The following is a 23691-nucleotide window of genomic DNA, read 5'->3' on the forward strand; positions in this document are numbered from 1 at the left end:
ATATGTCGAAAAGCGAACATTTAATTAGTTTACAGTTTAAACAATGGTGACTAAAACAATTTCTTTCCACTAAGTTAATAAAAGTCGATTACAATCTGCTTTTGTTATATTTCGTGATTCATTTATTAATTCAAGTGTTATTGCGTATATATTTATTCCATCATCATTGTTTATTACGTTTCGTAATACATTTATTTTGAAATGTTTTTGTTTTAACTAGAGCAGTTCATTGTTGGTTTTATCTGGTTGATATTTTTATATCTGTACGGAGATACAATAGGGCTGTGTAATTAGAAACGAAGACTCAATTTTAAACTCATATAATATTATGTTGCAAAACGGTATAATGGTGCATGTTTTTGTTTATGCAACTGTTTCCTACCATCTGTAATTTATTTTACTTACTTATGTTATGGTCACGATCTAAAAGATAGAGGTTTTTTTAATTTGTTTTATAATAGGTCATAAATTAATTTATGTTTTATCTGTTAATTTGTATGCACAAACAGAATATATATCAGTTTTAATCGTCTTCTCTATTAGTGACTGAATTTTTTTGATTATAGATACTTTTACAGCAGTCGATTAAGAAGTGATTTTAGGGTAACTGTTTTTAAAATAAAATAGGATTTGATAAATCTTCTCTTTTTCTCTTCGTACCTTTCCTTTGGTTTTTCTCGAAGAAAACTTATCTTAGTTCCTTGGACAAACAACAATCTGAAGCTGTGTTCGAGCGAGAGGCGTGACCGCAACCAACGAGCCTATTCGCTTCATTCTCGATTCCATAATATCAGCTCACTTCTCGGCTCATTATCGTTCTCATTCGAGTCAGTGTCGCGCCGACTCTCAGTGTGTGTGCGTGTCTCGTCTCGTCTCGTTCGTTCATAAATGTCGTATAAACTGAATAAACGTTTCTAGTGTTTAAAACTTAATCGAATAACGAATCACATGTTGTGATACAGTGCATTCTGTTTATAACTTTTAAAATCCGCCATAGGACGGTAGCGTAACGACCGATTTAAGACTGTCATCTATGTTGTTTGAATGGTATCCGATTATTAGTTTGTTAAAAGTGAGTGTGTGTGCTGTGAACATTTTTAAAGCTTAATGATTAAATCGGAACTCAATTAAGCTTTCGTGGACGTCTTCTTTCAATTTAGAAACACAAATGTTGAAGTTGGTAAGTGAGTTCTTATGTCGTATGCTGTTTTTCTCACTTAATGCGTCATCAAACTTAATATATTGCCGAGTTTTTATGTAGTTTTAATATATTGTCAATTGTAATTGAAAACGAACATGGTTTAACTATTTATTGATAATGTTAATAACATTTGATAAGATAATCGTACAAATTTCGTAATGCAGACACGTTTATTACGTACCTAGGTAGATTGTGCATAGGCTTTTTCATATGTTTTTAATTACTATTGCCGTCAGAATTGGTTTCAATATCAGTTATGAATTACCATGTTATTATTTTCGATTAAGTTGGAAAATAGAGCCGTAGTTGAAACGATATAGACAACCTAGGCAAAATTAAGAAACTATGAAGATTATACGATGAAATAAAACAATTTGAATTTGAGATTATGCGTAAACAAAAGAAGTGGCACCGAGCACAATTGAGTGCAACTTTCCTGGTTTTTGCAAGCATCAGTGCTCGTATGTGTTTTTTAAATTCCATTGTTTTCAAGTTTAAAACAATGCTCCAGAGTATGGAAAGTGAATCGATAGTTTGAGTTTTGTTCATGTTGCGTTAAGTGATTATGCATGCATCATTGGCATTGCTATTTTTTCTCGAAGTCATTCTTATCTCACTTTTAATTGAGATTTCGCAGTCGTTTTGTATTGCTGTAACATCTGTTATAGTCGAGTTTTGTATTTTATTGTGTTAATATTTTAAATTACAAGTGGTTGGATGCGGAAAATGTTTATTCTTTTCCTGTGTCTACACGTCTCACGAATAAATAAATAACCTTATTTATTTAATAATAAATAAACAAATTTAGTTTTTATTAACGTCACATTATTGCCTTATTTTAGTTTACCAACCAGTTGGATTTTTATTTTCCTTTATTGTTAGGTTTGACTGGTAGAGATCGTTACCTAGCGAAAAGGCCGCCTTTTGGAGTTTCTTGTTTCTTTAAGATTTTTGTTCGCCTTTACATTATGTTTTTTTTTAACGTAATAACAATTTTTATTCATTCATTCATTCTTTCATTCAAATTTTGAAATATTTACTATTTCCTCATTAAAAATGAACTATAGATGAGCTATTGCTTCGTTAATTGTTGTTCAAACACAATAATGATTGAGATGATCCGAATCAACTGTCGCTTTTTGTAATTACGCTCTCATAGTGGTTGACCTACAGAACTTGCATTGTTGACAGTAAGCCCGGCCTCATGAAAGGCTCGCATTTCGCATTGTTTAAATATATGAATTATGATCGACGCTCGACTGTTCTGAGGCAAATAATGTATCGATACTCTTTATGCTACTCTTTATTAGAATTTAGATATTCCCAAATAAAAATAGTATTAAGAACCTAACTAGATATTGGAAGCTATCCTGTGAGTCGTGAAAGAATCGTGTCTTCTAAACTTCTTTAAAACTTAACTCGAACTTATTTTGATATGATGACAAAATTTTCGGAACAGGGTATACTGGAACGCTCTGCATTTTATGGCATATGAACTGGTGATAAAAATAAATTTTTCACAATTATGTCAATAAGTGGTTGTTACATACAAAATTTTATATGATTAGTAGGATAAAAATAAATATTAGATATTAGTTCTTACTACTCAACTTAAAATTGATTTTGTTTATTTTTTTTTACGTTTTTTATAAACGTTTTTAAAATCGTTCGTGCAAGATCAAAATATATAAAAATAAAACACTTGGTATGAATTAATATAGTAAAACATGGAAGAATTAGCTGCTCAAATACATATTTTTAGTTTTATTCCTATTTTCTCTAGACAATGTCCCGGGTTGGGATTGTCGGCACCGTACCCAATTTAATACACTACGTAGGTGTGCGTATTCTTGAAAAACTGACTGTCAAGCATATAAAAAATAACGAGTTACGCTTGCAGCTTTCTACAAATCTAGTTTCGACATAAAACGTTTTTAGCGATCATCGTACAACTTTCATGATATAAATGCGCCTCGTAACAGTTGGACGACAATGCATTACGAGTTAAGATGCATAAAAAGAGCCACTTGGCGAAATAAACACGAAATTGCTGGCTTTCTTTCACTCGAGGATTTGTCCCACTTACCCATATATATACGCTTATATCAACTCGCGTGTTTCTGCACATTTCGCTACATTAATCATGACTGATGATTTTCTCTTGTCATTTTCAAGATTGAACAATGTTTATTATTATTATTATTTTTAGATTATAATAAATAAAGTATTAAGTAATTTATATTACATTAATTGAATGTATTTTTTAAGTTAAAGCTATTACTTAAGTTAAAAAATTTAATAGCGCCAAAATTCTAGACAACACATCCTTCAGTTGTCATTTGTCAATACGACAATACGGTTAAACCACAGATTATACATCTATTCTATGGCCATAGTCCAAACGCACTTAAAATTAAGTCAAAATTGCAAAATTTCAAAATATTCTAAAATTAAAGTTATATTCGGATAAACATGACGCGAATTGGATTACACTTGATCGCAGTCTTTACACGGTCACCTTGAACTTAGTAAACACCGCCTTGGTTAAATCGTTAACGCCATTATAATTTTAGTATCCATTGTTTTAATTTCTACAATCGCGTATATGGATTGTGTTATATGGCTTCGCAATAATTAATAGATTTATATATTGTGTGTGAATTTACGCCTTCACTAGCTAGCTTAAAGGTTCATTTTGCAATGTTTGTTTGTTGTGTGTTTAACACGTCTCGGTTTTTATTGATACGAAGTTTTATGAATATTGTCGTGAAGTGCAAAAACTAGTGAGTTAAGTACTTATGGTAATTTTATTAAAAATATGAGATATGTCGCCTCAAATATTCAACAAACATTGAATTCCGTTATAATAATTCTATTATTAATAAGATTGTGGGGTAGCTCATGTCGTACCCCAAATGATCTAAACTTCTACTCTGTCCCCTCTCACCTGGGTCGGGGGGAACACAAAATACAGACAAACATTTTAAGCCATCATTATTTCAACCACCACTATTATATCCAGCCTTTTATATTTTCTATTCAGCCACTATTGGTTCTACCAATTATTTTCTCGTCTCTTTCTTAACAGACAAATGTTATATCATTATCATTATATAAGTGTAGGAATCTTAAAGAAACGTCAAATGATATTTTTGCTAAGTCACCGTTCTAATACTTTCTTTATATCGCACACATATGTACATATTTCTATGCATTTTTGTGAAGTAGACGTGTACACGCAACTTATCTTATTGCCAGCTGTGTACAGAGATTTAACTGAATATCACATGATTCTATTGTTAGATAAGTTAAACCGGGTAATTTAAATATGTCGCAATTCTAATGAGCCTTCGATATTCGCATTAACACCTACACTGATTGTTAGCATTATTATATGTTTGCGTCTTATGTGGATAAAATTGATTATTAAAATTTATTTTAATTAAAAATAAAATTTATTTTAACATTAATTCGGCTTCTTTTGAGAAAAATGAAGAAATAAAAATTACAGAAAAATAGAATGAAAATGTATAAATTAAATATTACAATAACAATAAATAATATAATTTATAGCATGCTTGATCACGTAGTGTTAATATTTATAACTTCAAAACGAACCATTTAATTTCGAAATTACAAAACAACGTAAAATAAAAGGATTTATCCTAGATGTTTAACACACCGCTAAAAGTCTCATAGTAACAACGTATCTTGACATAAATAATCATAAATTATATAATTTTCATGTATATTGGAAATCCTTTCTCCATATTGTGTGCCGGATGTAGAGGTATTCTCTCGGCCAGAATGTTGGCGTGTGATGTCACTGTGAATCACAGATACGAGTTTTATACCAGATTTGCCTTTATATCGTCATATTTCTTGAAAATACATGTAGATCAAACAAAGGATTAAGGATTTAGTATACTTATATATACTGGGGATTTAATGACATATATATGTACACGCTTACCGCCAGTAGTCTTAAAAATATAAATTATATAATGAGCGACACGATTTAGAGTTTTGTGCAGGGTATACACAGCGAGAGTGGTTAATCAATGTCTCTTACTTGTTTCTTATAATATACTAGCTGCTCCCCGCGATTTCACCCGCGTAAGTCTATATACTGTGGGAATATCGGGATAAAAAGTTGCCTATATGTTATTCCAGTTTTCCGGCTACCAGCGTTTTAAATATCATTGCAATCGGTTCAGTAGTTTTTGCGTGAAAGAGCAACAAACGCACATACATCCTTACAAACTTTCGCATTTATAATATTAGTAGGATTAGTAGGATGAATACGTTTTCATAAGTTTACCGAAATAATTGGAGCAATTAAAAATTCCATAACTGAATTTAAATCAAATCGTTATATTTTTCCCATTATTGAGTCTATACAGACAGTTTGATAAGATGCAAAATGTAAAAAACGATACGTTTTATTGAGTTTGAGAAACTTTAACGTTAAAGTTTGAGAACATCACAAAAGAGAATACATTAGCCCACAATGTAAGTAATGTTTTTCATCTATTTCAGGATAACGTATCATGTTATCAAAATTAAACAAATTACCTACATACGTTAGACGCGTCTTAGTTGTCACCTATTTGTCTGTTAAAGGTAATCTGTTATTAACGTATCTTGGTGTACCTACTGATTAATTGTACATTTAACTTTATGTACATATAAAACATGCATAGATTAGATAATAAAAGGAGGTAAGGTTACAGTAAAAAAGATTATTTTTATAGTGATATTATCTTTTTTAGCTCACAACTCTCGGAGTGTTGCTACATAAATAATTAGGTTTATTATTAATCTGTGTGATAATTCGAATTATAATGCAATTACTAGGCATTTTATCAATATTATGAAGGTACATCAAATGAGATAAGATAGAGTCGAAAGCTTAACTAACGTAAACATGGTTTTATGCAAACAAACTTTTTAAGATTTAGGAATGTGATAAGATTTGGAACGATGGTTCTTGGTGTTACCAGATTTTTGGTAGGGAATTTTATCTTATTTGCGTTAAGTTAAACGTTAAATATAAATGTAGAAATATTCTTCTCATTCAAAAGTTGATGAATGTTTGTTTAAAATTAAATTTATGCATGAGCACCTATGAACCCTATAGTTACCATCATATTTAGTTTATTTCACTTTTATCAAACTAAATGCGCCCCGCGGTTTCACCTGCGTAAGACCGTATCCCGTAGGAATATCGGGATCAAAAGTTGCCTATTTGTTATTCCAGGTGTCCAGCTGTCTACGTACCAAATATCATTGCAATCTGATCAGTAGTATTGCGTGAAAGAGGAACAAACACACACGTCTTTACAAACTTTCGCATTTATAATATTTGTAGGGTTGTATTATTTCATATCATCTAATTAATTATCATTTTGGCTCAAATCATATATTACGAAGAAAAAATTACGTATGTCGTTATATTAAAACTGTTTTCATTGAATGACTCCGTAAAGTCCGCTATTTTACTTCAAGTAATGCAAGATAAATTACTTATTGCTTTGCGAAAGATGTAGTTTTTCAGGGTTTTGTGTTTTGAATAAATGCCGCTATTTTTATCGCTAATGTTTTAGTTAGCACAGTAAGATTATGAAAGTTTTGTTTAAAACTGTAATTTCGACAGAAACCCCTTTTATTAACATATGTAGGTATAATCATTTATATTATCTTACATAACACATAATATGTACACTTATATCATACTATATTGAAACAGCTGAAGCTAAATTTATAAAGGCGCATTATACAACAAATGATAGGCCACGGCACCTGTTTCAAAAGCATAAGTGAAAAAATTACCACCTTGTCAGGTAAAGGTCGACCCTTTTTTATCCTTCTCTCGCAGCAGGTGGGCAAGATGGGATAAAACGCTGCCTAAAATTGTTGCATACATTACCAACGTAAACTTTGCCAATGTATTGTACATTAGCAGTAATGTATTTAACACATTGCATTTGTCTCGAAATAAATTCCACAAGGCTTCTGTTTGCACTATTCTAGACGTGCAAAAGGTCAGTAAACAGGCTTATGTTTATTTTGAATATCTTTGTTTATGCTAGCGTGTTGAAAACATGTTGGAATCGCAATGTTATTAAGCTAGTCGCTCCCAGCTGCACGCACTTTAATCACAGAATAAATACGTAATTTTTCAAGGATTTAAGTTAAATCGCATCGCATTTTTTCTTTCCCGCCCTATTTTCAACCGACTTAAAAAAATGAGAAGCATATCAATTCGACTGCATGTTTTTTAGGAGGTAACACTCCTTACTTTTTATTGAGTGAAACGATTATTGTAATTCTTTTTTATTTGTAAGCTGGTGCTTCCCACGAGGTCCTATTTAAATTTGGTCTAGTTTTGATATTTTGATTAATAATACTTTTTTTTTGTATTCATGTGTTTGTTAAATAAATTTGAATTGTATTAGATTTCACTACCTATTCCTATATATCTATTACTTCCCAATTACCTACTCAGAGACTCACAAAACATCCTAACAAATTTTTCCTCTTTATGAAGTCGAATTATAATATTAATAACAAGCCTTGCATAACTCCAGAACACTTAGTAACGACTTGTCTAATTACGAAGTATGAATAATGACATAAGTGTGAATCCGGCTAATTAAAACTATAATTAGTATTTTGTTTTACGCAGTTACAAAATTAAAAGTTATTTCTTTCCTCGTTGGTGCTTTCTCCCCAACGCGGAGGTCGTTGAGGCCAATTTTCTAATACAAAACGTTTTCAAGCGCCATTCATTATTTATGGAGAATGAGATGAAGAATTTTCTAGTACAAAAACGTTTCCAAGCGCCATTATTTATTTGTGGAGAGTAGGTATGTGAATAAACTCAATGATGAAAACATATTACATTTTTGATTACCGGTAGAATAAGGCAATCGAAATGCTATATTCTAGTTAATGAGAGTCGTGTCACACACATGTGAATTATCTTGAGACGATTGAAAGTAATTTATATTCTATATAATTATATGAAAGCGCTTATTAGATTAATGCTTTGAAGTTAAAGTTAAAAGATGTTCGATTAATAATATTTTTAGATTGGAATTTATGTTAAATTGTCTATGAAACATAATGATTATTTACTTATATAGTACAAAAAGCAATTTGCATTACTATTTTTACAAAAATTATCATCATCATCAGCCCATATATGTTCCCACTGCTGGTTCGAGCTGAGCTGAGCTGAGGGTTCAGGCTATAATCCACCACGCTGGCCAATTGCGGGTTGGCAGATGTCACATGTCGTCGAATTTTAGATTCTTGGACATGCCGGTTTCCTCACGATGTTTTCTTTCACTGTTTTAAGCAGTGGTGATGTTATCCACATGTGCAGATAAATTGAAAAATCAATTTATTTCCTGCACGCTCGCCCGGTCTCGAACCCCGACTTATCCATTTTGAAGCCCGAGGTTCTCACCACTGAGCCACCGCTGCTTTTACAAAAATTATGCTGCCAAATTGACATTCGTAGAACAAATTTAAATGGGCCAATACGGGAAGCACCAGCTTTTAAATAAGAAAAGAATCGACCAAAATCAGTTCATCCAGTCATAAGTTTGTGGTAACAAACGAAAAAAAAATACAGTCGACTTTAGAACCTCGTTTTTGAAGTGGGTTAAAAAATAAACTTAAATTATTCTTTATAAACGTTAACATAATTGAACGTTTATATATACAAGATCTCCGTGTAAAAACTAATTCATTACAAGCGAATCATGAATAATGAGTCTGAAATTTGTAATTTCTCGCGAAATATTAGCCGTAGGAAGTACGGAAACAGGTGTAGATAGTTGAGATAACTCGTATTACACCAGATTATATAACCTTATCATATTACAAATCAGTTATGAATATGAATATGCGTTTACATAACGATCGTAGTAAGTAGTTGATGGACTTTCCTTTTTGTGCCCGGTTCAATGTCGGAAAATCATACAGTAAATGGGCTTACCCTCATAGTGTGAGACCGTTCATGTATATTGGAATATTTAGGCGTGAAGGTAGTTATTGAAGATTGTAGATAACGTTCTTATAATATTGGTATGATTAGTGTGATAATCATTCTTTGTTTCTTGCTGTATTTAACGCGTAAAACTGTATTAATAGAAGATACTCCAAAAGATAAACTATTCATCATGTGTTGTTATTTATGGACAAAAGAAATAAGTAGAACGATTAACATTAGTTTCTTGTTTATTCTAAATTTAAGCGCCATTAATGTACACAAATGATTTATCTCATAAAATACAATGTGAAGCGGAGGGACATTGACAAAATATTTGTGACGCTTTTGATAAAATATATTTGCATTCGTTCCATTTTAAAATAGCTATATGTACCAAGAAAAAGTTATTCTTTTAAAAATAAAACGTAAGTTTATATGTTTATTGTAGATTCAAGTTATACACCAATTAAAGTAGGTTTAAGTGAGTTTTAACTAACATCCAAACATTACAAACTTTGGAGTTAACAGTAGAAGGGTGTTTTGTTTTAAATTAAAATATTAAAATATCCCGCCACAGTAATCGAATTTCTTCTACTCCTTCGTATCTAAGGACACCCCACGTTGCTACGGTTTGGCAAAAAGACGCGGTTTCCAATCCCGCCTCGTGATCGAATTTTTCTATTCTTTCAAAAGCATTTCAATGCTATGAAACTAAAAATTATAATATTTACTTCTTTTTAAATAAACTCTTAACTGCATGATGGATAAGAACATTGACAATGCCAGCTGCAGGCTCTTGCGCCACGCTATTGTTCAGAACCAATAGACTGAGACCTGTTAGTGTCGTAATACGGTTACATTTGTATGGGCCAGTTGATACACCATAGGGCTAACATCAGGGCTTGTAGAAAGATCGAGTTACGAAACTGTTTCGCGTCGTGACGATTCATTTGTAACTAGCTGCGCCCCGCGGTTTTGCCTCATAAGTCTGTATCCCGTAGGAATATCGGGATAAAAATTGCCTATGTGTTATTCCAGTTGTCCAGCCGTCTATGTGCCAAATTTCAATGCAATCGGTTGAGTAGTTTTTTGCGTGAAAGAGTAACAAATATACACACATCCTCATAAACTTTCCCATTTATAATACTAGCTGCGCCCCGCGGTTTCGCCCGCGTAAGTTCGTATCCCGTAGGAATATCGGGATAAGAAGCTACCTATATGTTATTCCAGTTGTCCAGCCGTCTACGTGCCAAATTTCATTGCAATCGGTTGAGTAGTTTTTGCGTGAAAGAGTAACAAACATGCACACATCCTCACAAACCATCGCATTTATAATATTAGTAGGAAGTATTCATGAATATGTAAGTTATTGTAAAACGCGAGATCTCACTGGATATCTTGACATTCGCTTTGAATAGAGCCTTTATATGTAAATGACTCGTGGTGGATTAAAGGTTCTCTTGTCTTGCTCATTTTATCCCACTATCCCGCTAATATTATACATGTAAAAGTTTGTTTGTTTGGATGTTTGTCCGTCAATCACGCTGAAACTACTGAACGGATTTTGAAGAAATTTGATATGTACACAGGGTTTGAGCTGACTTGGGTGATAGGGTACTTTTTATCTCGATTAAATGCTCCCTTGGGATAGTTAAATCATTTGTAAATGTCCTAATACTACGCGGGTAAAGACACGGGTGGAAGCTAGTCTGGTTTAACTTTAAAACGCCTTCAAATCATGTCGATAGTAGCGCGACAGAAGTATATCGCTAAACAATATAAGAATCGATTTTGATAATTCCTATTTAATAGATAGCTAGGGCCTCCCGTGTGGTTTCATTAAACCTACTAATATTAAAATGCGAAATTTTGTAAGGATGTGTGTGTGTTTGTTGCTCTTTCACGCAAAAACTACTGAACAGATTGCAATGAAATTTGGTACGTAGACAGCTGGACAACTGGAATAACATATTGGCAACTTTTTATGCCGATATTCTTACGGGATATGGACTTACGCGGGTGAAACCGCGGGGCGCAGCTAGTATTGAGTCAAGTTCCGACAATTTGAGGGCTCATTAGTTTTTTTGTTAAAATTAATATTTAATAAACTAGACAAGAAAAGTCCGGAAATTTCACGCAATGTATCTTATATCAATCCAATACTAGGCGAACTATAATACTCTCTCTAACTAAACAAGATTTACAGATAAACTAATTTTTTCACAAAACATTACATACATATTCAATGACATATTCAAATCTCAAACTGGCATTAACTTTAAATTTGTTATCTATATTGATATATATGTATAAAATATCAAAACAGCTAACAAATAAATACATTGTATTCGCCAATTTTAGTACATCGTAGCGTTAATAATTCATATTTAAATACCATAAACTCCATGGCCATGTTATATGTTTGACATTGATAAAAGGCCACTACCGCATGGCTTGAATACCGATACGTGGTTATAGTGAAATCCACACTATATTTAAGTAAATTACGGGTTGAATGCAATGTCTTTGAGCGGTACTTTTTAAGATTGGGTTTCATTAACGACCAGTCTATACATACCTATAATTAGGTTGCCTTTTTGATTAAATTTTCTTTATATATCTTAGAACGGGCTACCGAGGTAGTTCGGCTTCTCGCCGCCTGTTTGTACTGACATAAATATCTCTTCATATAAACCAATGAGAATTTACAAGTAGAAAAGTGTTAAATAAGTCTGTGTCCATATCCCAAATTAAAATTAATGTATTATAAAAATGCATTATATTTAGTAGATATAGTTAAAAAAATATAAAACACGATCTAATTAATAGAGTCACCTTATTACTAAATATTTTAACTTGATCATTATATAGAGGATGTGTAAGGAAACTATTTATTTCTGTACAATTTCTGAAATAACTGTATTGTAACCGATCCCTGATAAGTTTGAATGAAATCTGTGTTAACAGTGAGTCAAAAAGGGGTTTAAAGGAATCGGCTACATAAAGAGGAGCTGATTACTTATTTCGTGATTAAATGCATACATGTATACTCCTTTCATATTCTATGTACTCATTAAATATAAACAGTATTAATATTGATTTCAATGAGATGCAAAAGTAATTCACATCTTTGCAATTAGTCATTTTAATGAGTTTATAAAATGGCGAAATACGTTTACGACTTCAACTTAAATAAAAACGTAAATTTTACATAAAAAACAATTAGTTGTGCTGGTCACTTTAAGCCGTTGAAAGTTTTGCTGCATCACCGATCATTTTGTGACTCTATTCAAATAAACATTATATAAATGGTATGTCAGATATTCCGCAATTGACCACTCCTAATATAAGATTTAACCTTAAGTCATTAATTAAAACCGAATTAATGGAAGCCATTTATCATGGGCCTTGTCGATATTCGCAACTACGTCATTAACGGGGTGTGGCCTTCACTTGCATGATAACAATTTTATTTAAGAAATATGCATTGGACTTATAACGTAATACTATGCAAGGTTCTTTAAAATAAATTCGTTTTTATTTTACTGACTAGTATTTTCAAGTCTTTTTTTAAGTATATCGAAGGAAATAAATGTCAATCCAAGAGTTTAATATTGACATGGATTTTTTATTCTATGCCAAATAATCGATGTTTGTTTAGGTACATATAATCTTTTTATGGTAAGATACACCTCAGTATATAATTATATGTGGAAACAATGAAAGTAATGGTTTTTATGTGATAATGAGTTTAATAGCAAGTACTTTTAATCCCTGGTTAATTACAGTCATTAAGTAATATTTACAAGAGATCATATTCATATGTACATATTATATTTGTATAAGATTAGTATTCATATAAAAAATTAAAAAAATTAATTTGGTAAACTAATGCTCGCTGTGGTGTCCAGGAATCCCCCGAGGTCCGAGTGTCGCTGCCGGTGCCCCGCGCGCCGGACCCCACGGCCCTCGCGGCTTACTGGGCGGAGTATGAGGACCTCTGCCGGCAGATCAGCACTGCCCACCAGACAGACGAAGACGACAACCATTATGAAGGTAAGGTGTTTGTAATATATGCTTTACTTTCGTAGGACTGAATGTTTTAGCCATGAAAACGCATTCAATTTGAAAACTATTTTTCACGTATTACAGATACACAGATACAGATATAATTATTTTATAAATTAATACGTTTATAGATAGTAATTATAGTGAATAATAATTAATAGTTAATTACCCAAAATTCTAAATATTGTTTATATCAATTTTAGGTAAAAAGAAAGAACTGTAGGTACCCTAAAGGAAGCAATAGGAATAGACCTCCACTTAAGAGCAGTTTATTTACAGGAGGTACAAAACTCCCATTAGCTATTTATATCAACTGTCAAAGAATTAAAACGTAGAATAATAAATAACCGAGAATGAAATAATTAATGAATTCAAAATTATCACAGCTGTACATGTGTTAATCAATGATTAATCGTATTGACAAATTGGCATATAATTAAATCAAAATGGTTGAATTAAAATTGTGAAAATGTTTTTAAATATATGCAATTGTTTAGCATTTTGACCTTTGTTAGTATAATATTTGATGGAATTCAAGAAGTTAAGTTTAATTTCTTAATATATGTAAATATTAAACTTATGTTTGAATTTTCAACTTCTCGTTAGATAAAAAAAAATATGCCTCCGTTATTTAGTTAGTATTAAAAAAGTATTCGGTAACATTATAAACTTTTATACAACCATTAAAACAATAAAACAATAAGTTTTCTATACAGTAAGTAATAATCATATGAATATGTATGTTTATAGATTTTAAAGAGAAATTCTTACTGCGTTTACTTACGACAATCATAAGGCCACAAATAACAATCAAATCCATTAAACTATTTAATTTATTTGAAAAATTAATTTACAACATAGATATATAATCATTAAATGATGAAATGGAATATAATTAGCTGTTTTTAATTGCAAAACATCCAATTTATATGAATGTATCAGCAAGCCAATGTTCTCATTATGCTAACTATTAATTCATATCAGTTTCGTAAGTTCGTGCAAGGCGTCCGTCAATTGCATTGACCAATTTTTTTTTTTTTCGTATGGCAACATATATGTAAAGGAAACATTAGTGTTTATTGCGGTGTATTCGTTTGCATATTAACTGTGCTTTGGTAATTATGTTTTAAAACTAAGTCTAGGTTATACAATCTAGTTTTTTTACCCGTCTGCACTAGAAGGAGGGTTATATTTTAAAAGGTAATAAGTTAATAAATACTCATGTATTAACTACATAATATTTATATGTGTAGTTCGCACGCTTGTTGGTGATAGTTTATGGTTTATTTTGAGCGGTTATTTTTTTTTTTTTAAAGATTTAATGGCTTAGTTACGAGACCTTTAAGCCAAAAGTTATTTTTATAAAATTCACAATTGTATAAAAATAACAGTGACAGTTAATGGACATGTACGTCGAAAAAGCACAATGCTTATTTTCTGCATTCATCTTTGTTCTGAAATACCATAAGTTAATAGTTAATATGCGACCAACGTATCGAAAACATTTAAGACTTTATTGTCGCGTAATTGTAACCAACGGTTAACCCTCAAATCGGAAATGGATGTTTCTCTCGAACCGTTTATTGAAATCGATGTTTTGATTCGTTTATCGGCTTTCGCATCAGCCTTGAGCCCGCATTCCGTTCTACGACAGGTTTTGTCGAGAAAACCGGACGTTTCGGAGAATACTGGCCTTTCTTCGGGCTTTGTTATTTAAATGTTAGTGGGACAGAGATAAAAGGATTGTTTATGTTGTTATTAAACATTGATTAACTAATACATTTAAATGGGCTTGATACTTGTCACCTAATCATCTGAACATATGTTGCAGCAAATCTAAGTATGTGTCTACATTTCATTTTCTAAAGACAAACTTTTTCTATGCTAGTAGGCACAAAAAGCTACTACGTAGTAAGAAGTAGTTGTAAAAACAGTAACATTTACCTATATTATTGTATAAAATACTAAATGAATGGTTAATTTTCACCAGTCAAGCTTATACAACCTGTCAAGCTTCTAATATGGTTAATTATCTAAACATACACACATAACACATTCAATTTTCAAATTATTTGCATAAGAAAGTGACAATATACAAATTATATTAACACCTAAGTCTAATTTCATGTACTTTCATGCACTAGGTGACAATCGGTTTACAGTTATACTCAATGTAAACAATGTAATTGAATAGTGATTGTAATATTGACCAATATTCAAAGTTGGTCAATGGCCTAATAATCTCTGGTTTCAATTTGCATCGACAATAGATAACTGGATATACGTTATTACTATAGAACACTATAATTATAAACTTAATTATATTTTCTGTTTCATAATTGTTCCTATGATGGAACTATTGTGGTTTGTCTATGACGGAGCACGGTTATGTTCGATTTTTAAACGTCTTGTCTATGCCATGCTATCGGCTTAATGAATATCTATAGTCAAATCAATCGCCCAGGTTGTTGGATTGAACAGCCGCAAGTAAAATACGACATCAGCTCAGTTGATCGATTTGCGTGAAGTGCATCCACTGACTACTCGAGCGCAGCGGCCCGTTATCAAGTGGTAACGGGATCCCTGTCGTGTGTCCGCGCGTGTGACCTCGGCTTAAGGTCGGATGGAAAGTGCGATGGTGGATGCGAAGTTTTGAAAATGGAATGCGCGGTTGCAACCGGCCAGTGCTGATTCGAATCAAGTTTGACTAGTTGCCTGTGTAAAAGAAATATGACAGGCTTGTAAAAAAATGTTGTCCTATGCAATTATCTGTTTATGTAAATTGGTTTATTTTTTCGAAATACTTTTTATCTGTTGGGCAGAAAATATAAACCATAAAATCTAGTTACAATACTGCCAGTTTCATTTGGTATTGTTTGAAAAATTTAAATATCACTTTCCATTTTTTATGAATTTATATGCGTAAGTAGTTATGTAAATTGTGTTAATAAATACGTGCAATATATTTACTCAAACATATTGGTTGAAATAATACTAGATTAACGAGAGAGAGAAGCTTTAGGGATAATATAATCTGGAATGCACAAAAATCATTAAAAACGGAAAGGATTTTGTTTTATTTATTAACAAACAATAAAAAAATTATTAAAGATGATTTTCAAGGTCAACCGACCCATGTGCTTAGAAAGTAGAGTTGCCTCATTAGCCTCCAAGATATCTATGATCAGGATTATTGCTTCATTATAGGTCTAAAGATCGGAATTCACTTGCCGTTGCTTCTGTTATAGTAGCAGAAATATCTATCTAATATCTATATCTATCTTTATTGTTCACTAGCGGTCCAACCTGGCTGCGCCCGCGGTATATATAGCCGTGGCATATATAGCCTATAGCTTCCTCAATAAATGGGCTATCTAACACTGAAAGAATTTTTCAAATCGGATCAGTAGTTTCTGAGATTAAGGCGTTCAATCAAACAAACAAACTAAAAATAAAAGTAAAATTAAATGAACAAAAAATGTATTGATAAAATTGATAATGATATTTGATTTTGAAGCGGATTTATTATGATTTCTGGCCTCATTATTGGTCATTTTCATTGATTTACAGGCGTTAATTTGATGTACTCTTACTTTTTATTCATCTTTTTACATTAAAACTTATACAAAACGTACAAAATTAAATATTACATTATATCTTAATAATAGTAAAGTTATTTGAGGTTTCATTACGAGTATTTGAATATACATAAATTTGTTTTGAGTTAAATTCTTAAATGAACTAAAAATATATGTAAGTTTTAGCTGCGTTAATGAATAGTGAGCTTTATCATCATCACTTCTTGTGTAATGGATATCAAAGTGATGTATAATGAATAGTCTATGCAAGGCTTTTAGAGTTTTTAGAAATGTAATGTCATATCCGCTCCTATCTTGGATATAATGATGTGAATTTGATCCAATGTTACCTTTATTTAAATAAATATTTATTGATTTATTAATAAAAAAACTTCCTACTCATTGAAAGACAATCACGAGTTTGAATTGACTTCAGCAAATGTTAATTAAGCAAATTTATAATGTTAATCAAATGTTATATTGAATCCTTTATCTTTTAAAAGTATATAGCTTTCAGATAACTACGTAATAATACAATAATAATTCTTGCATTTATACGCTTCACACCACAATAAAAAATTTTCTCAAATAAAATATCTAATATTAGATAAAATGAAAAAAAAATTAAGTCACAGTGTGTACACATCGTAACAAGACCATCTATTCTTCGAAGTGTCGATTATATGACGCAATCAAATTCTAATAATTTGACGGCCATTCGAATTGAAATCACATACCGACAGTAATAGAGATTAATTATCGTCCTGAGATCTTAGAATAAGGTTTTAGTATGTTGAAATTTCGTCGAAATTAGCTTATATACGGCTCGCGGCTTCACTCTTGGCCCTTGGGCTTATACTCATTGTAATTAATCGTTCACATCTCATCTGCTGTTACTTGAGGGAAATGTGTGGTATTCGTAAAGACAGTAGTTGATTCATATGTAAAAAAAACATGCTGTATACAATACATATTATATATTTTTATGTGGGATTTTTGATATGAATTATTTATATATTTATTACATACATTTGTAGATAGTATTTCATTGGTATAAGATCGGTTTGCTTTCTTTATATTATTATTTTATGATTAATGTATAATGTGATATGAATCACACATACCACAATTAATATAAACCTATACTAGTAACATAACTAATACTTGAAATTATCTCAAAATACAAATTCATATTCACATTTGGAGGTTTTATTGCTAAATCTGTATACATTATTTAAACAGATTTTAACTAAATTGAATATGCATACGCGCAACACTGTTTTAACGTTCTTTCGACAAATCTTAAACTGCGAGCGATGAAAGCGAACTGTCAACGAAATTTTAATTTATGACCGTGTGTTTATCAGGTGAACGACCGAACTACAGATACCGCTAGAATTTAACAACATATTGCGAATATCGTTTGCAATTTTTTCCTAAATCTTTATTAATATAAGTTTCTAGAAAATATTACTTCGCCCGAACACTATCCGTTGCAACGGCACGGTTGCAGCTGGCCACCCCAGCATTATAATGAAAAGTTTATAGGCGAACAATGCAACACTAGAATAGAACTAGAGAACAGATACATTGCATCTACATCATTGTATATTAGATAATAACAAATACTTCATCTTTTGACATTTCAGAAGTAGGTACATCTAATGCGAACAGAAAAATACATAATAAATTTAGATATTTAGAAATTAAAGACGTTTTAACGGATTTCAAACGCGATAAAAAATAAATAAATAAGTCGCGTTTAAAATCATTTTTTCAACCTTTAATTTCGAAATTTATAATACTCGCGTACTAACCACCGTAAATCAAACATAGGAAAATACTAAATGTAGATAGTTATTCGATTGCGGCTATTTATTAAAGGTCCTCTTCTAATCAACGCATATCACGCATTGTTGATTATTTTTCAAGCAATCAATCTTGTATTCGATTGTCTAATATATTCAAGTAGGTATATCATGTATTTAGGTGTGACGTAGTTATTTAAGATTTTAAGATAAACATATTCCACTCACTGTTTTAATGAATGACGTAGCTTAAAACCTGGAATCTGATACGTGATTGTTATTTAAAAACATGTTATTTGAGAAATTTTGAAAGAATGGAAAAGATTTGATAACGAGGCGGGATACGAAACTGCGTTTTTAGCCAAGCCGTAGCAACGCCTAGCCTCTCAGCCACCCGTGATCGAATTTCTAACATATTATTTCTTCATTTATATGTCATCAGACTTCTGTTGACTATGTTTTTTTATGATATGTATTTATAGATCTTGTTTTATATTATTGAATCTTAATATTTTGTGAACAAGAAGGAATTAGGCATGTGTTCCCTGTATGGTACACAAGCGGATAGAATTTCGTATGAATTGATGCACCGTGTTGTTATATAGTGGTCTGTGGTATGTAATTATTATCTGCTTTATATACTCTTTTATGTGACTTAGTAGATAAGGAGCTAATTGGTTTTTTATACGCATAATGAAGTAACAAGTTTCTAACGAGTGACAGCTATAATTTCGATTGCCATTAGTATACGTAATACTTGCTATCACGTAGCGAATTAAATAGAAAGTTGATAAAAATAGCGAAATAAGACCTGGACAGTGAAAGGAAAATATGCTGGCGGTCGTTATTGACTCTAGGACTTTTCATACAGTTGGTAAAACCTGGTATTTTCTTATTAAATTACAAGCTTTTTCCCGCGGATTCGCACACGTTAAATTCAGAGTAGTTTAATAAATGTTATTATACTCTACGTTAAAAAACCCATGAAATCACACAGTTTTTGTGTGATAGAGAAACAAATATGCTCCCATTCATTCATTCCCATCAGAAACTTTCGCATTTAAATTTAAATCAAATGCATTTATTTAAATATTTTACAGTTTATCGATGTGCGATAAATCATAAAATATAAGCGTTGGTATATAATATCTGTACCCCATACTAATACTCAAGTAGGTACTTATATATATAATGCCCAGGAGTAAGGACCTTACGCCTCTACAAATGTTTTGCTGACTTTAAATTGGAAAGGGATTTAGAAAGGATTGACGAGAGGAATAATCCTTAATTAGGACCTTCCTTCCATCCATCCTTAGGAGGACTGGGAAGAGTCTGGAAAAGGATACGGGTATCCGGCTCGCCCCACTCACCGAATGAAACACAGTAGCATGGTACTATTTCACGGCATTTTCTTTAGGGGTGCGGTACTACCCCGGTGCGAGCTGGCTCAAATTCGTGCTGAAGCGTGCTCAACTCCCACATATAAAAGTAGTTCTCTATTGCGCAAATTAAACAATTTCGTTCATCAGTAAATATTAACCGATCATCGGTATTTCCTAAGAGCAAAGGTTAAGCACGTATAACTTGGTTTTAAACAAATATTAAAAGTTATGTAAACATATTTCACAGCTAAGTGGTATATCAATAGAAAACTCATTAATTTTTGCACAATCGGTTCTCTAATGGCGAACATTTTTAGGATTGTTTAATGGTACGCATGAGTTATTCGTCGTTTATAAGATTTATAACAAGAACTATAATTATAACAATAAAATCCCAACTGTTGACTTTTTACTAATGACACTCGATATATTTTAAACACATTTTTTTAAGTGCTTTTCCAAAATTCCTAATTTTATGTTTAATTTTGATTTATAAGTACCTACCTTCTCACGATTAAAAGACGAATCTATTGATACTACTTAATTAAAAATACGACAAGCCGTTTAGGTTCTAGACCCTAGAGATTCTTTGGCATGTCTAGGGTGGCAGTCTATGGCATGCCAAAGAAATTTACATACATACATATGTTTATACACATACTCGAAAAACGTTACCCTTCTTTCGCAGTCGGGTAATAATTTGCTTTCCTTCTTGCAAACATACATATAGAAATAACGTTAACTCGCTTTAAATAATATTAATTTGGGTAACTACGTAGCCGTATGTATCTAAGTGTAGTTATTTTGAACTTTCCTTATGTGCTGACTTCTGTAACATTCTAGAACCTTCCAGAACATTCCACTGCTAATGCACAGATTACCCAAGCATCAGATGATGCTATTCGTGTTATTTAATTATCATCACCAGGGTCAAGTTGAAGGGATCCCGCTAGACACCACCGTTACATTCTGTAAGCGCAAAAAAGTCAAACAAAACAAGATTCATAGCATCGCTCCCATTCCGGTCTTCATAATGTTTGTTCTTTGAATATTGCGGTGACGAATGTAGGAAGTATTTTTTTTTCTTCACATTAAAATATGGTGGATCGTCTTCCGCATGCAGTTCATGTTGTCACATGGCATTCTTTCATATTCTTTATGTATGTATGCACATTGTACATAGGTAATCTCGTTTGTTCAGTGCTAACTATGAGTATGATATACCCGTACATTTATTGAGTGGTTTAGAATAATAGACAAACATTTGCACATTGACTTCGTTAAATTATAGTTATAATTGTTTTATATCGCAAATCAAAAATTCATCACTTTTAGAGCGATTACCTAAGTCTTACTTCTTTTTACGCGAGGTACGTATACCGCACCAGTATTTTTGTCAATGGCTTGTCAAAATGGGACAACCTTGAGTATACCATTACCAGTATACATATACCTACGTAATTAAATAAAATTCAAACTATAATTAATTTCGAAATAGTTATATAATTACCGAGTTTGTAATCGAATATCGTGTGTATTTGTATTTTTTATTTTAATAATATGTAATTACAATTTATCACTAGCATTCGGGTCCTCCTAATATTCACTTTCTATATGTCTAAGTCTGGATATAGTTTTGCAAAAAATGTATGTACCATTAGTCTTAATATTAAACTCGACCACACATCAATTATATGTAGGAGAAAAATGTATGTACCATTAGTCTTAATATTAAACTCGACCACACATCAATTATATGTACATGTAGGAGTGTATGACTCGCTCGAATCATAATTTGCGGCTCAGTACCCTAAAATTCCAAGGTCAATGATCTCACCCGTCTACAATTATCTGTGGTCACGTCCTGGGCGCAACCTACTTTATTCAAATTGTAGCAATTGCTCAGAGTAACTCATTATACGACGCCTCTGCTGTATCATATTTTCGACAGTGTGGGAGTTATGAACTCAGTGGACCTGTGATGGATTTATCTGAACTTGTATAATCTGGTCTTTGATACATATTTCAGCCGACATGGAAATTAGAATCATTCTTAAGAGAATGACTATTCTTAAAACTTTAACAGTGCGGCCTATGATCTTCCTTTATTCTAGTTACATAAAGATAACAAAGATAGCTCGTAACGAATAGATAATTTTTGTGTGGATATATATGACACAAATTCGTATTCAGATTGAAGTATTCGAATCGGAGATAAATACGCTGACACCTACATAGATTTAACGCCTGTTAATCAAAATTGTATAATATAAATATATTGCGTGACACAAAAACTTGTTCTAAATTAAGTTAACATTAGATATTGGACCTTGTTTGCGGAACAAATTTAATTGCACCTAGATCGCAGTGTCATGATCTAAATTTAAGGTGAATGGGTAATACAGAACCTTGATTACATCAAGGTCTCTATTTGATGCATAAGTTTTTCCTTATATAGTCATTAAATTACGAAAAAAAACATCGTATTCTATTTTTCAAACTGTTTTTAGTGGTTTGAAAATGTTTATTTTAACCTCTGTAGATTAAATAATTAACATTATGCCCATGTATAGGTGTTAATAAGATAGTCAGTCATTCAGCATTCAGTTTCTTGGACGGTTTTTCATATATAATAATTTGTGAATGATAATAGATATAAGCAAGGACTGCAGAACCATATCACGGGAACGGCAGGGGTAAGTGAAATCACGACACAACTAGTAAGTTTTCATTGCTATTACATAAAATATAAATTTTTAAAACTCTTTTCCATACAAATATTCGAATGTCGCTTTTTATCTTTTTTAATATGAAGAATATTTAATTGTATCCGTCAATTAAGATAATCGATTCGTAATGGACATTATGTAAATTTAATACGACGGCAATTAGGAACGAAATATAATAAATTGTCGTCTAAAATGCATCTCGACTTTCTCGTAAATTAATTTTCAAAAGATTCAAAGTTCTTGATATAGAAATTTGGTCGGACCACGTTTAATCGTTAAGTACCTGAATCCTGTCAAAATTCTCTGATACCTGAAAATTCCAATAACATTTTCTGTGATATTTATCTGTACATTTAAACTTGGTAACAAACTGACTATACCCTAAGTAACCCATAACTACATAAAGAAGAACAATAAAATGGCCAAAATAATCAAATAAGTACTTGTAGTGATAGGATTCCACCACTGAATAACCCTGAAAAGAATTATTATCAACATCAGGTTGCAGCTGCTTGTCGGGTGAGATTCATCGATTGTTTGTAAACAATGACGTATTGTGCACTCTTATCTGTGGATCTTCGTGGTGCTACCTAATTTTATTATCTGTTACCCATGTTATACTTAAATTCCCCGCCTAAAAAGGTGATTGTCTATTTACATTTGTTGTTTTTGCTATTTCTGTGAATTTTAAAAACAGTGTTTTAAATTAAAAAGTCAAATAGTATAATTATTGAAAAGATTAAGAACGGAAAAAAGCTTTTTTGTGATTTTAAAAATACTATTACAAATTATATAATTTCAATAAATACATAAAATAATATGTATAATAAAAAGCTATGACAATAGCGTGTATGTATGTATGTACAATAGAAATATCAAATGGACTGCAATCTTAACAACAAATAAAAACATGATTGGCATGC

The 23691-nt window shown here is 31.7% G+C and overlaps 1 protein-coding gene across 1 annotated transcript in view; it reads left to right on the forward strand.

Annotated features, from left to right (window-relative positions):
* Window positions 1-832: 832 nt before the first annotated feature.
* Window positions 833-23691, forward strand: part of LOC119829288 (rho GTPase-activating protein conundrum) — a 56475-nt gene continuing 33616 nt past the window's right edge. The window contains exons 1-2 of the mRNA XM_038351733.1: window positions 833-1180; window positions 13115-13259. Of these exons, the coding sequence (XP_038207661.1) occupies window positions 1169-1180; window positions 13115-13259 (157 nt within the window). The 5' untranslated portion in view covers window positions 833-1168. The remainder of the gene's footprint in view (window positions 1181-13114; window positions 13260-23691) is intronic.

Source organism: Zerene cesonia, chromosome 10 (genome assembly GCF_012273895.1).
Source record: "Zerene cesonia ecotype Mississippi chromosome 10, Zerene_cesonia_1.1, whole genome shotgun sequence".
NCBI lineage: Eukaryota > Metazoa > Arthropoda > Insecta > Lepidoptera > Pieridae > Zerene > Zerene cesonia.